This window comes from Triticum urartu, chromosome 4 (assembly GCF_003073215.2).
Source record: "Triticum urartu cultivar G1812 chromosome 4, Tu2.1, whole genome shotgun sequence".
NCBI lineage: Eukaryota > Viridiplantae > Streptophyta > Magnoliopsida > Poales > Poaceae > Triticum > Triticum urartu.
In genome coordinates this window covers 124,196,068-124,211,237 of record NC_053025.1, presented here as the reverse complement: position 1 = coordinate 124,211,237, position 15,170 = coordinate 124,196,068, and the positions used below count along the sequence as shown (strand labels likewise).

The 15,170-nt window shown below is 46.5% G+C and overlaps 1 protein-coding gene across 1 annotated transcript; it reads right to left on the bottom strand.

Annotated features, from left to right (window-relative positions):
* Window positions 1-9,111: 9,111 nt before the first annotated feature.
* On the bottom strand, window positions 9,112-12,621 carry LOC125551045 (uncharacterized abhydrolase domain-containing protein DDB_G0269086). Its single transcript, XM_048714196.1, has 3 exons — window positions 12,146-12,621; window positions 11,644-11,829; window positions 9,112-9,348 (listed from the first exon to the last, which is right to left on the bottom strand). The coding sequence occupies exons 1-2, from the start codon at window positions 12,548-12,550 to the stop codon at window positions 11,659-11,661; spliced, it is 576 nt and encodes a 191-aa protein (XP_048570153.1). The 5' UTR covers window positions 12,551-12,621; the 3' UTR covers window positions 9,112-9,348; window positions 11,644-11,658.
* Between the last annotated feature and the right edge of the window lie 2,549 nt (window positions 12,622-15,170).

Below are 15,170 nucleotides of genomic sequence, written 5' to 3'. Positions count from 1 at the left end.
TAGGGCTTCGGGTAGCGCCTCGAGGGCCAGTGCGGCTGTCTTGTTTTCGGCGCGGAGTGCTATGTCCGGATCACTAACGAGAGTGATGATTCCATTAGGACCGGGCATCTTGAGCTTTACGTACCCGTAATGGGGTATTTCTTGGAAGACTATAAACGCTTCCCGCCCTAGCAGAGCGTGATATCCGCTACTGAACGGGGCCACCTGGAACGTGACCTCTTCGGACCTGTAATTATCCGGCGTGCCGAACACCACATCTAGTGTGATTTTTCCTGTACAGCGCGCTTCCCGACTGGGGATTATTCCTCTAAAGGTTGTGCTGCTTCGCTTAATGCGGTTCCAGTCTATTTCCATTTTTTGAAGGGTTTCCTCATAAATGAGGTTCAATCCGCTGCCGCCATCCATGAGTACCTTGGTAAGACAAAAGTCGTCCACTATTGGACTGAGGACCAATGCGACTGGTGCTCAGGCTGTTCGGAATTTAGGTTCATCACTGGCATTAAAAGTAATAGCCGTGTCACTCCATGGGTTTATTGTTGCTACTTGGTAGACTTCAGCAAGGCCGCGGAGTGTTCCTTTTCGCATATTATTTGATGCGAAAGTCTTGAAGACTGTTAATACCGTACTGGTTTCTCTAGGGTGGCTTTCTGTGGCTTCTGGAATTAGAAGATCTTCGCCAATTTTTGCCACCTGCCGGAGTATCCAACATGCTCTAAGGCTGTGAGTTGGTGTGGCGCCATCTGCACTGTGGATTTTACAGGGTCCATTAAGCCATCCTTCCAGTACGGTCCCGTGCCCTGTAGAGGGCCTTTGCTTTTTGGTATTGAACCCGGGTGTCTGGCGATGATGCACCCTTTTGTTTCGGACTGGGTTTGTATTCGGGGACGGATTGTCCCAAAATTTTATTTCGGTTTTCCAGGCGCTTTCCATCGCACAGTACTTTCGTACTATGGACGCAAGTCAGCGAAGCGTGTAATATCACGGCGACTTATGGCGTTGAGGATTCCCTTGTCCATGCAATTATTGCAGAAGAATAAAATTGCGTCTTCCTCGCGGCAGTCCTTTATCCTGTTCATAACCAGGAGGAATCTGGCCCAGTAATGATGTATTGTTTCTTCGGGCTCTTGCCTAATTTGGGATAGATCGCTTATGTATGGGTGGGTGGGTGGAATCAAATCCGAATCCTCACCCAATCTGAGACCCAGGGGCCAAGGAGTTTCTGAACTTGGAAGTTTGGATTCTTGGATGCTGTCCAATGAATCTAGCCCGTCACCTGACTTTAAGTTCAGGTCTTGAGTGATGTCCTCCCCTCCGCGGGTATCCAACTTGGAGGGACCGGGAATCCGGACATATCTAGTCCTTAAGATAGATGAAGGGTCGCCGCACTATCCCTCTACCACGGCAACGTGATGGGTGACCTGGGGGGAGTTAATCTCTCTCAAATCAGGTTTAGACCCAATCTGGTCGTAATCCGTAGCGACTCCCAGGGCGGCGAAGCGATCCAAGAGCTCGTTTAGGGAAGAGAGCTCCATTGGATCTAGCTGCTCGGCGAATTCCGAGCTGACATGAAGATTGCTTTTGATGACCCGAGAGGTCATCGTCGGCGCAGCAGCCGAACGGGTGGTCATAAGGAAACCACCTAGCCTGAGAGTCTGGCCGACAGCCAAAGCTCCCTTAGCAACGGTGCGGTCTTTAAAGACGGGATGAGGCATCCTTCCTGATGGTGACGACACAGAGGAACTCTCAGTGAAAGCACCAATGTCGGTGTCAAAACCGGCGGATCTCGGGTAGGGGGTCCCGAACTGTGCGTCTAGGCCGGATGGTAACAGGAGGCAGGGGACACGATGTTTTACCCAGGTTCGGGCCCTCTTGATGGAGGTAAAACCCTACGTCCTGCTTGATTAATATTGATGATATGGGTAGCACAAGAGTAGATCTACCACGAGATCAGAGAGGCTAAACCCTAGAAGCTAGCCTATGGTATGATTGTTGTTCGTCCTACGGACTAAAAACTCTCCGGTTTATATAGACACCGGAGAGGGCTAGGGTTACACAGAGTCGGTTACAATTGTAGGAGATCTACATATCCGTATCGCCAAGCTTGCCTTCCACGCCAAGGAAAGTCCCTTCCGGACCCGGGACAAAGTCTTCAATCTTGTATCTTCATAGTCCAGGAGTCCGGCCGAAGGTATAGTCCGGCTATCCGGACACCCCCTAATCCAGGACTCCCTCAGCGACTATCACAATACTCCCTTCCAACTTATGACACGCTCCATTAAGCCATCCTTCCAGTACTGTTCCGTGCCCTGTAGAGGGCTTTTGCTTTTTGGTATTGAACCCGGGTGTCTGGTGATGATGCACCCTTTTGTTTCGGACTGGGTTTGTATTCAGGGCCGGATTGTCCCAAAATTTTATGTTGGTTTTCCAGGCGCTTTCCATCGTACAGTACTTTCGTATTATGGACGCCAAGTCAGCGAAGCGTGTAATATCACGACGACTTATGGCGTTGAGGATTCCCTTGTCCGTGCAATTATTGCAGAAGAATAAAATTGCGTCTTCCTCGCGGCAATCCTTTATCCTGTTCATAACCAGGAGGAATCTGGCCCAGTAATGATGTACTGTTTCTTCGGGCTCTTGTCTAATTTGGGATAGATCGCTTATGTACAGGTGGGTGGGTGGAATCAAATCCGAAACCTCACCCGATCTGAGACCCAGGGGCCAAGGAGTTTCTGAACTCGGAAGTTTGGATTCTTGGAGGCTGTCCAATGAATCTAGCCCGTCACCTAACTTTAAGTTCAGGTCTTGAGTGATGTCCTCCCCTCCGCGGGTATCCGACTTGGAGGGATCGGGAATCCGGACATATCTAGTCCTTAAGATAGATGAAGGGTCGACGCACTGTCCCTCTACCACGGCAACGTGATGGGTGACTTGGGGGGAATTAATCTCTCTCAAATCAGGTTTAGACCCAATCTGGTCGTAATCCGTAGCGACTCCCAGGGCGGTGAAGCGATCCAAGAGCTCGTTTAGGGAAGAGAGCTCCATTGGATCTAGCTGCTCGGTGAATTCCGAGCTGACGTGAAGATTGCTTTTGATGACCCAAGAGGTCATCGTCGGCGCAGCAGCCGAACGAGTGGTCATAAGGAAACCACCTAGCCTGAGAGTCTGGCCGACAGCCAAATTAGCAACAGTGTCGTCTTTAAAGACGGGATGAGGCATCCTTCCTGATGGTGACGGCACAGAGGAACTCTCAATGAAAGCACCAATGTCGGTGTCAAAACGGGCGGATCTCGGGTAGGGGGTCCCGAACTGTGCGTCTAGGCCGGATGGTAACAGGAGGCAGGGGACACGATGTTTTACCCAGGTTCGGGCCCTATTGATGGAGGTAAAACCCTACGTCCTGCTTGATTAATATTGATCATGTGGGTAGCACAAGAGTAGATCTACCACGAGATCAGAGAGGCTAAACCCTAGAAGCTAGCCTATGGTATGATTTTTGTTCGTCCTACGGACTAAAAACTCTCCGATTTATATAGACACCGGAGAGGGCTAGGGTTACACAGAGTCGGTTACAATTGTAGGAGATCTACATATCCGTATCGCCAAGCTTGCCTTCCACGCCAAGGAAAGTCCCTTCCGGACCCGGGACGAAGTCTTCAATCTTGTATCTTCATAGTCCAGGAGTCCGGCCGAAGGTATAGTCCGGCTATCCGGACACCCCCTAATCCAGGACTCCCTCAGCGACTATCACAATACTCCCTTCCAACTTATGACACGCTCCATTAAGCCATCCTTCCAGTACTGTTCCGTGCCCTGTAGAGGGCTTTTGCTTTTTGGTATTGAACCCGGGTGTCTGGTGATGATGCACCTTTTGTTTCGGACTGGGTTTGTATTCAGGGCCGGATTGTCCCAAAATTTTATCTTGGTTTTCCAGGCGCTTTCCATCGTACAGTACTTTCGTATTATGGACGCCAAGTCAGCGAAGCGTGTAATATCACGACGACTTATGGCGTTGAGGATTCCCTTGTCCGTGCAATTATTGCAGAAGAATAAAATTGCGTCTTCCTTGCGGCAGTCCTTTATCCTGTTCATAACCAGGAGGAATCTGGCCCAGTAATGATGTACTGTTTCTTCGGGCTCTTGTCTAATTTGGGATAGATCGCTTATGTACAGGTGGGTGGGTGGAATCAAATCCGAAACCTCACCCAATCTGAGACCCAGGGGCCAAGGAGTTTCTGAACTCGGAAGTTTGGATTCTTGGATGCTGTCCAATGAATCTAGCCCGTCACCTAACTTTAAGTTAAGGTCTTGAGTGATGTCCTCCCCTCTGCGGGTATCCGACTTGGAGGGATCGGGAATCCGGACATATCTAGTCCTTAAGATAGAAGAAGGGTCGCCGCACTGTCCCTCTACCACGGCAACGTGATGGGTGACCTGGGGGGAATTAATCTCTCTCAAATCAGGTTTAGACCCAATCTGGTCGTAATCCGTAGCGACTCCCAGGGCGGTGAAGCGATCTAAGAGCTCGTTTAGGGAAGAGAGCTCCATTGGATCTAGCTGCTCGGTGAATTCCGAGCTGACGTGAAGATTGCTTTTGATGACCCAAGAGGTCATCGTCGGCGCAGCAGCCGAACGGGTGGTCATAAGGAAACCACCTAGCCTGAGAGTCTGGCCGACAGCCAAATTAGCAACGGTGTCGTCTTTAAAGACGGGATGAGGCATCCTTCCTGATGGTGACGGCACAGAGGAACTCTCAATGAAAGCACCAATGTCGGTGTCAAAACGGGCGGATCTCGGGTAGGGGGTCCCGAACTGTGCGTCTAGGCCGGATGGTAACAGGAGGCAGGGGACACGATGTTTTACCCAGGTTCGGGCCCTATTGATGGAGGTAAAACCCTACGTCCTGCTTGATTAATATTGATCATGTGGGTAGCACAAGAGTAGATCTACCACAAGATCAGAGAGGCTAAACCCTAGAAGCTAGCCTATGGTATGATTGTTGTTCGTCCTACGGACTAAAAACTCTCCGATTTATATAGACACCGGAGAGGGCTAGGGTTACACAAAGTCGGTTACAATTGTAGGAGATCTACATATCCGTATCGCCAAGCTTGCCTTCCACGCCAAGGAAAGTCCCTTCCGGACCCGGGACGAAGTCTTCAATCTTGTATCTTCATAGTCCAGGAGTCCGGCCGAAGGTATAGTCCGGCTATCCGGACACCCCCTAATCCAGGACTCCCTCAGCGACTATCACAATACTCCCTTCCAACTTATGACACGCTCCATTAAGCCATCCTTCCAGTACGGTTTCGTGCCCTGTAGAGGGCTTTTGCTTTTTGGTATTGAACCCGGGTGTCTGGCGATGATGCACCCTTTTGTTTCGGACTGGGTTTGTATTCAGGGCCGGATTGTCCCAAAATTTTATTTCGGTTTTCCAGGCGCTTTCCATCGCACAGTACTTCCGTACTATGGACGCCAAGTCAGCGAAGCGTGTAATATCACGACGACTTATGGCGTTGAGGATTCCCTTGTCCGTGCAATTATTGCAGAAGAATAAAATTGCGTCTTCCTCGCGTCAGTCCTTTATCCTGTTCATAACCAGGAGGAATCTGGCCCAGTAATGATGTACTGTTTCTTCGGGCTCTTGTCTAATTTGGGATAGATCGCTTATGTACAGGTGGGTGGGTGGAATCAAATCTGAAACCTCACCCAATCTGAGACCCAGGGGCCAAGGAGTTTCTGAACTCGGAAGTTTGGATTCTTGGATGCTGTCCAATGAATCTAGCCCGTCACCTGACTTTAAGTTCAGGTCTTGAGTGATGTCCTCCCCTCCGCGGGTATCCGACTTGGAGGGATCGGGAATCCGGACATATCTAGTCCTTAAGATAGATGAAGGGTCGCCGCACTGTCCCTCTACCACGGCAACGTGATGGGTGACCTGGGGGGAGTTAATCTCTCTCAAATCGGGTTTAGACCCAATCTGGTCGTAATCCGTAGCGACTCCCAGGGCGGCGAAGCGATCCAAGAGCTCGTTTAGGGAAGAGAGCTCCATTGGATCTAGCTGCTCGGCGAATTCCGAGCTGACGTGAAGATTGCCTTTGATGACCCAAGAGGTCATCGTCGGCGCAGCAGCCGAACGGGTGGTCATAAGGAAACCACCTAGCCTGAGAGTCTGGCCGACAGCCAAATTAGCAACGGTGCCGTCTTTAAAGACGTGATGAGGCATCCTTCCTGATGGTGACGGCACAGAGGAACTCTGAATGAAAGCACCAATGTCGGTGTCAAAACCGGCGGATCTCGGGTAGGGGGTCCCGAACTGTGCGTCTAGGCCGGATGGTAACATGAGGCAGGGGACACGATGTTTTACCCAGGTTCGGGCCCTCTTGATGGAGGTAAAACCCTACGTCCTGCTTGATTAATATTGATGATATGGGTAGTACAAGAGTAGATCTACCACGAGATCAGAGAGGCTAAACCCTAGAAGCTAGCCTATGGTATGATTGTTGTTCGTCCTACGGACTAAAAACTCTCCGATTTATATAGACACCGGAGAGGGCTAGGGTTACACAGAGTCGGTTACAATTGTAGGAGATCTACATATCCGCATCGCCAAGCTTGCCTTCCACGCCAAGGAAAGTCCCTTTCGGACCCGGGACAAAGTCTTCAATCTTGTATCTTCATAGTCCAGGAGTCCGGCCGAAGGTATAGTCCGGCTATGCGGACACCCCCTAATCCAGGACTCCCTCAGCGACTATCGCAATACTCCCTTCCAACTTATGACACTCTTGAGAACAACAACATGGCAACATTTCCTCATTGCTCTCTCTGTGAAAATGAAGATTCTTGGTGTCATGTTGTTCTCAAATGTTCTATGTCTAGGCGCGTGTGGGCGCTTACAAAGTAGGACATGGTGGAGCACTTGATAGTCACTAATGAAAGCAATGCAAAACAATGGTTGTTTAGTCTCAAACGATCATTATCACATGAGGACTTCACCCTAGTTACTGTTGCACTCAGTCCGATCTAGATGGCCTGGAGAAAAGCAATCCACGAGAGCATGTTCTATCCGCCTCTTTCGACTCATTTATTTGTGGAAACTTTATTCAGGATTTGGATACTAGTCTGAACTTGGAGAAGAAACTGAACCACCAAACAATCAAAAGCTCCAGTCGTCAGCCATGGATTCCGCCGCAATAGGGATTTTCCAAATTCAATGTGGATGGGCCGTAGGAAGGAATGGTGATCGAGGAGCTATAACTTCCGTTTGCCATGACCATCAGGGGACCTATATTTGGTTGTTGACGGTCACCTTCAATTCGATAACCGATGTTCCAATGCTGGAGGCACTAACATGTAGGGAGGCCCAAGCTTTAGCAGATGATCTTTTGATTAGGCGTATCCTTGTTTGTTCTGATAGCTCAACAGTTATCAAGGATATAGCTGAAAACACAGGAGGGCGACATGCAATGGTGGTCTGGGAAGTTATTGCTCAAAGGAGCAACTTTGAGGCTTGCCAGTTCATCTATGAATCTAGAAGGAAATTTGAAGCTGATAGTTTAGCTAAATTACTCCATCTTTGGACTTTGGTAGACATGTGTGGTTAGTTAAGCCACACGATTCTGTAACAATTCTTGTGAACCTTATTGTTTGAATAAAGTGTGATGGTGTTTCCTAAAACAACATGTTGGGGGAAGAGGCGTGATCTAGCAATAGAACTATGAACTATCTATGGTTTGACTAACAATAGCCGGGATACCTTCGGTCCCCTCGCCTTCGGCTGTCATCTTGACCCTGAGAGGTGAGGGGACTTCATATTGTTAAGAATTTTATGGTCTTCGTCAACATCTGGTGGTGTTCATGGTGTTTTTGTGAATAAAATTACTCTGGTTCTTTATTTGATGGTGCCATGGAGTCAGAGAGGTTTGTGTCCTCACAGAGTCAATTATTCGAATCTGATTAGTTTATGTTGGCGTGTCATGTTGCTTTTGTTGATTTGATTCTTTGTGGAGTTGAAATCTTTCCTCGACACTATAGTGAAGATCTCGTGGTTCGACAATCTGCACAGCCCGCACTTATAGGGGATAATCCCCGCAAGTATGTTCATCGTCCATGGTTTCTCATCTTTCTGGATGTGCATCTCAAGGGGCCTTCGGAAACCTTTACTTATTGGTGATCAAGTTCGTGCAGTCAGACGAGTGACAATATTGCTGCTCCGGTCCAATTGTTGTCTCTTTACTAAACTCTTTGCAATATTTCATCTTGTAAAGATTGATATCACGGAAAAGATCTATTCAAAATATTTCATTGTAATTCTTAGTTGTAAGAGCTACTCCCCGTATAAAGTTGAGTCACTTATTTTGGAACAGGGGGCCTACTTTGTAGGTTCTTGGATCTTGGATCCAAAGCATTGTACCTGTAATACTTGTGGGTATGAATAAACATGTAGATATTTCTCAAAAAACAATGCTAAGTCTAATAATCTAGGACACCGCCTGAGAAAGCAATCTAGAACGCCATCCACTAAAAAAATCAATCTGGAACGTCATTCACCTAAAAAAAACTGGAACGCCAGTGCATATTAAGCTAGGAACTAGTACTATTTGGCCAGTTCGGGTCCTTAAGAACTTGCAAATTGTTCGAACTAAATTTGGAATGCACTGGCGTTCCAGAGATACCGAGGCATCGTTGGCAACCGATGGAGGACAGACACATGGTCTCTCCATCTGGGATTAACTTATCTACCAAGCTCTTCTTATTCAAGGTTCTTTTCGTAGCTGCGTGGCAGGCACATTTGGAAGAGATGAATCCCCCGATCTTTGATAATGCATTTTAGGCATCTGGAAACTATAGTTGTAAACAACATCTTCAGCAACCGTTTTTCGATTGAAGGAGGCGTTTAAGATCTCCAGCTACTGCTTAATTGAACGCACTCATGTGGGTGTGTACGTATAGTGTGCTATACCATGTGAATGTGACGCATGCCTACGCTTGTACGAGGAAACAGTCTGCTCGTTTATGATAAAATATTTTCAGTGCTCTCGCTGCCCAGTGGGAAACTACCGCCGCTAGACGTCTGGTAATTCCTTCAAATCCTGGCAGCCGTTTTTGCAGAGCTAGTATCAATGTTGAGAGCAGTTTCTATGAAGAAAATTGAATTCCGAAACACAATGCCAGCTCGATGTTCGTCCAGTCTAACAACTGAACATTACAACACAGGTTCAGAAACAAAAAAAAAGGCTAGCAGAATTGTCGTTATTCCTTAGACAACTGTGAAATAGTAGTTCGTAAGAGGGAATGGCAAACAAGCTTCATTTCTACTGTCCAGGATACATCATCTAGTTTCCTGCAGACCTGCACCAACCATGCCCATCAGTATGTGGAAGAAGCTGGCCATAATTTAGTTCAAAAGGAAGCACATCGAAGATCTCAAAAAGGCAAAGGCATCAAAGCATCTTGAGAACATAATGACCGCAAATGGAGAAAGACCCATTTGCAGAACAGAGTTGTGCCAAGGCCTGTACTACCAAGTGTGGAAAACTTACTATGACGTTTCAGCATTCATCTAACTCAAGTAAAGAAAAGTAGGAAAAAACAAAATCAGCACAGTATCGTGCACTCTACAATCACGGTACTGTTGTAAGAAACTTACCATCAAGTTGATACGAACAGAATATGCATCAAACTTAGGCAACAAACAGTTGTTATGTAACTGTACAGAGGTACCCTACACCTGCTGTGCTAAGCAACCTTGGGATCAAGAGCACCAGTACTCTGGGACATCCTATTGTAGAATCATACTACAAAATGTACTTTATTTTGCTGTTGGCCGCAGTTACGACCACTTCAACCTTTTAGGAAGCTTGAAGGATATCATGCATACTGAGGCCTCCTTTGGTTCATAGGGTAGGAAAATCATAGGAATAGAAAAGTCATAGGAAATGAGATGGCATGCATCTCAAATCCTATGAGTAGGAATAGGAAAGAAGATGTCATTTGATTCACTTCATAGGATTTTTTCCATTGAGTCTAGGCTAATGTTTATTTTCCTATGAAATGTGGAGGATAGGAAGAATTCCTCCATAGGAATAGGATTCCATTCCTACAAACCAAAGGGCTCTAAAGGAATTTTTCCTACAAAAATCCTATCCTATGAAATTCCTACAAAAATCCTACAAACCAAAGGAGGCCTGAATTTGTTGATAAACTAAGATTTGCGGTAGTTTTATTTATTTCTTCACACATGCAATTTGTTAAGTGCCTGAGCTACCGGCTATCGATAGCTCTGGAGCAGGTATAACATAAGATTTTATTGCACTGCAGTATGCAATGTAGTCACTCACTAGCTGAAACAATCAATTGTGAAACCAGAACTTGGAGCAAAGCTTACATCAAGAGTTATCCTTCCCTTCAAAAGTAAATCACCCATTTACTGCACTATGAACACTACATGGTAAAACTTGCTAAGCTTGGATCTTTTGAACTCCATAAGTTTGCTATTCTTTCCTAGCAACTTTGCAACAGTTCTACATTATACAGGATTTAATTTATATCAAAACTAGTTGGAACCAAGACTAGAAGGTAATAATCATAGATTAAAAATCACGGGCGAAGGGAAATCGTGCGAGGAAAATTTGCAGCGATGGTTAACGAAGAAAGGGCGCGATCTCCAGCTATTGCGGCGTGATCTCCCGCGATTCTGGGAAGGAAAGAAATCGCGGGGCAGATTTCATGCGGCGATAGCGGTCTTTTCGTCCGCGATTTTAATCTATGGTAATAATGCATACGGCTTCCACAACCTCATCCTATTTGTTTCTTTACTTGAATGATCTCATTCCTCATTGCTAGAATACATCATACAGCCAAACATGTCTGGGATCAATACTGAGCTTTTATTTGTTAGTTATGGTTCTTAAGTATCTCAATCAAGGTTTTTTTAAGCGCTAAGAGCTGAGCGAGTGTTCTATCCCGACCTAGTGCAATGAGTACTTAAACAGCACTCAGGCGCGTCTAGGCGTTTGTACGTACAAGGCAGTAGGTGGGCCTGAGAGGGTAAGGTGAAGAGTTCCTCTGACACTGCCTCTTTGACAACGCAGCCCAATAAGGCCCACTAAGAAACCCTAGTTTGCATCTGATGATCTGAACCGTTCATCTAAGTCCACGCCCTCTCTCCCGCTGGGCCTCTCACTCCTACCTAGCGAAAGCAACGGCACTGCGGCTCCTCCTTCTCCGCCTCTCTTCTCCTGCCGCCACCGCTGACGGTGGACGGCCTCGCCGGACTCCAGACGGACCTCGCCGGCCGCCTAATTCTCCACTTATGGCCAAAGCGAGACGGTCGGTTCCGCTCAGCACTTAGGCGCGCTTACCGCGTCTAGTTGTAGGCCTAATTTTTCACTGATCTTAATGCGTGGAATAGATACATCGTCGATGCAGAGATTATTGTTGCAATAGGACCAAAATCAAATACTAATCTTCAAACAGTCAGAAAATCCTTAAACTTTTTAAGTACGTATTCAATTTGATAATTGAAAGCTAAAGTATTATAGGAACTTAGGTAGTGTTTTGATACCAAATGTTGAGTTAGAAATAGTTTAAATGGTTGATTGTTTTCACAGTACACTGATTACTAGAGATAAAAAACGAACTAACCTCACAGCATGAACCTCAGAGAGGGGTGGTATGCATGATAGCCTCAAGAATTTTCTTTTCCATTTTATCCTCAGCAACCCAGACAGAACTCTGCCTGCGCAAGAGCTCCCTGTGCTCCGCCTTCTTCTGTGCTTTCAGCTTCTCCTTGTTCCTCCAGCTCTCCAGCTTCTGAGCTCTTTCTTTCATCTGTGCATCAAGACATGTGCGTTATAGCCATATTATAGATCACAGTTAGCTTTACAAGCCTGGCATATCAGTGCCGGGATGCATTTTCTTGGGCAGAAAAACGATGATGAGCTGAAACAAGGTTGGCCGTCATATGGCAAGTAAGATGCCCACTTGTTTGTTTTAAGAGGTTCATATGGCAAGTGAAGGGAACGGTAATCGGTAAGAATCGCGCTCTCAGTTAAAGCCGAAATGGATGAGGCAATTCGTCGAACAAGTAAAATGCAAAGATGAAACGATGGGAGGAGGGGAATGAAGGAAGGAGAGGGCGGATTACGAGGGCCTGGCGGAAATCGAGCTCGAAGGCGCGGCGCTCGGCGGCCCTGGTCTGCGCTGCGGCAGCCTTGGCGGCCTTGCGCTCCTCGTTGGCGACGCGGGCGGCCTCGGCACGTGCCTCCGCCTTGCGCTGCCGCTCGGCCTCCAGCAGTTGCGCCTCGTAGGCGTACTGACGCCGCAGCTCCCCCACCTCGCGCGCGTACCCCTTGCGCAGCCGCTCGAGCCGTGCCCAAGCCTCCCGTGTGTCGCCGCCGCCCGCGGCGACCGTGGCGGGGGCGCGCTCCGCCCAGCTCCCGAGGTAGTCGCTGGGCTGCGAGAACTCGTGCGGTTCCACCCGCGACAGAGCCCGCGCGGAAGCGTGGAAGCGGCGGAGGAGGTGGTGTGGCCTGGAGGAGGAGAGCGCCATCGCCGCCGTGGGACAGATCGCCGTGCCTGTGCTGAAGAAGCGGCCGCGGAACGAATGAGTGAGCGTTTGGCCTTTTTTCTTTTAGCGTCCGCTTAACACTTTTCCGCAGTTGGGTCTGAATGGCCCACTACCTACTTTGCATGCGATGCAATCCAGCCCACCTAAGACGAGTCCTCGCAACGCGAATCCAGGGCGCGACTTTGGAAAACCCTATTTGACGCGCGCTGCGTCAAGTAGTCGAGGCTTCTCATTTCGAAATATGTTCAGAAATTCAAAAAATGATTTGGCTTTTGAAATTTTTCCGCCTCTCTTGGAATTTTCGCACTGTTTGCCGGCTGCTTGGCCAGGCCAGTGGGGTAAGCCTTTATGCGAGACGAAGCAGCAGCCCTCTGGCGCCTGGTAAATGGGCTGGCGCACATACTCCTTCTGTGCTTTTTTATTACTTTTATTGATATTTCTGAAAGGAAAAAATTTATTATATTTAAATTTTAAAAATATGCAGGAAATTTTAAAAGTTAATACATTCCAAAACTTTCAAAAATGCAAACAATTTTTGAATACATATATTCTAAAACTGAAATTTTATTATTATTATTTTTAGAAAAATATTGACGCAGTATAGAAAATTTGTTAGAGTAGTTTAAAAAATATTGACAGCAATAAAAATATATTCACATGTTTCAGGTAAATGTAGGTGATGTTATAGAAAAATGTTAATCACGTATTTAAAAAATGTTAAACATGCATAAAAAGTTGTTCCTGATGTATACGGTAAAATGTACAACATGTATTAAATAACTAGACATTAAAACGTATATTGAAAAATGTTAAATCATGTATTTTAAAAATGTAAACAGAGAAATCAAAAGCATTCTATTGGGCCCAAGTAGCCTCACCCATGGCGACTTACCACCCTCATCCCCCCATCCCCACATAGCCCCTCCCATGGCCATGCCTCACTCATCCCGGTGTTTGATGTATTTATTTTTGCATCATTGTTTTTTACTATTATTTATCTCATCTTAAAGTTATATTTCATATTATGATGCAATTATAATGTCTTTTCTCTCTTTTCATATTATGATGCCAACTTGTAGCGCTCAAGATGCAATTATATCCTGATCACGTGATGAATTCATGATTGGGGCAGAATCGCATTTCGAGCGCATAGCAATGTGGATATCATTACAACATACCATGTACTGAATAGATGAGAATACTAGATAAAGGTTTACACTCCCCACAAGTTACAGGATAAATACATGGATATATCAATACATAGCAATCATCATATAAAGGAGCAGGATCCGACTACGAATGAAATCAAACGAAAAAGAAGAACGACATCCACCCTGCTAATCTCAGGTTTCCGACCGAGATCCTATCCTATGATCGATGAAGAAGAAGCATAAGAAGAACTCCAAACAGAACAAGCATGCATCGCTCTCATGTCAAAGCATCGCTTACCTATACCTGCACCTGTTGTTGTAGTAATCTACAAGCCACGAGGACTCAGTAATCTCATTACCATGGGTATCAAGACTAGCAAAGCTTAATGGGTATGCAATGGTTAAGTGGTGAAGTTGCAGTAAGCACTAAGCATTGTATGGTGGCTAGCTTATGAGTGCAAGAATAAGAGTAAACTACGCATAACGGTCGCAAACTAGTAATGATCAAGAAGTGATCCTAAACTACTTACGAGTCAAACATAACCCCACCGTGTTCTCTTCCTAAACTCACTCGAAAAGAGACGGTCACGGTTATGCACGCGGTTGGTGTATTTTATTTGAAGTTTAGTGTCAAGTTCTCTACAACCGCATATTATAACTTTCCAAGTCACCACATAACCGTGGGCACGGCTTCTGAAAATATTTAACCCTGCAGATGTGCTCCAATTAGTCCATTATAAATTACCACACGCATCCGATGGAACACCCTCACACCGTGATAACATGATGCTTACGATAAGGAATCCCGGTGGACAAGTCACTCATCAAAGGTACAACTGTGGCACCCCGGCTCAGAGCAACCAGTTTACCTTGCATTGGCAGCCCACGGACTAAGTCTTCTGACAATACACAACAAGTTGGTACAGAAAACAACCGCTTTATTGATCTCTAGTGGATACATAAGTTCGATGGATACATGATGAAACGAGGCCAAGAGGGACACATGGTGCTGCTAAATTTATGTACATTATTTAGTAGACAGGAAAGGGGTCCTCGATGATAACTAAACTTCTACGCGGCAGCGGAAAGATGACGTAGCGGAACTCCATCTCACAGGGACACTGCTGGGACACGGCCTAGATCGCGACGAACGGAACGGCTCCAACTCCTGGTACGACTTCTCTTCAAATTGGCATGACATGCCAGGTGAGTACTTTGAATGTGCTCGCAAGCTCAGAGCAAACAAGGCAAATATGACAAACAATAACAAGACATTTATCAAGTTTTAATGCATGAACAAGATGAAGTATCGATGAAGTGCATGTGGTGCAAAGACCTCGGTCCCTCTGAAAGGATCGATATGGTTGACTAGAGGGGGGAGGGTGAATAGGTGGTCTAGATATGCAACCAGGTGGGCAACCTATATGATGCAACAACAACAAGCACACAAA

Bases quoted from the DNA above. Each gene is read 5' to 3' on its own strand.
- LOC125551045 (XM_048714196.1), bottom strand. From the start codon at position 12,550: ATGGCGCTCTCCTCCTCCAGGCCACACCACCTCCTCCGCCGCTTCCAC. The intron at 11,830-12,145 runs GTAATCCGCCCT...CTTGATGCACAG, and splicing joins TCGATTTCCGCCAGGCCCTC to ATGAAAGAAAGAGCTCAGAA.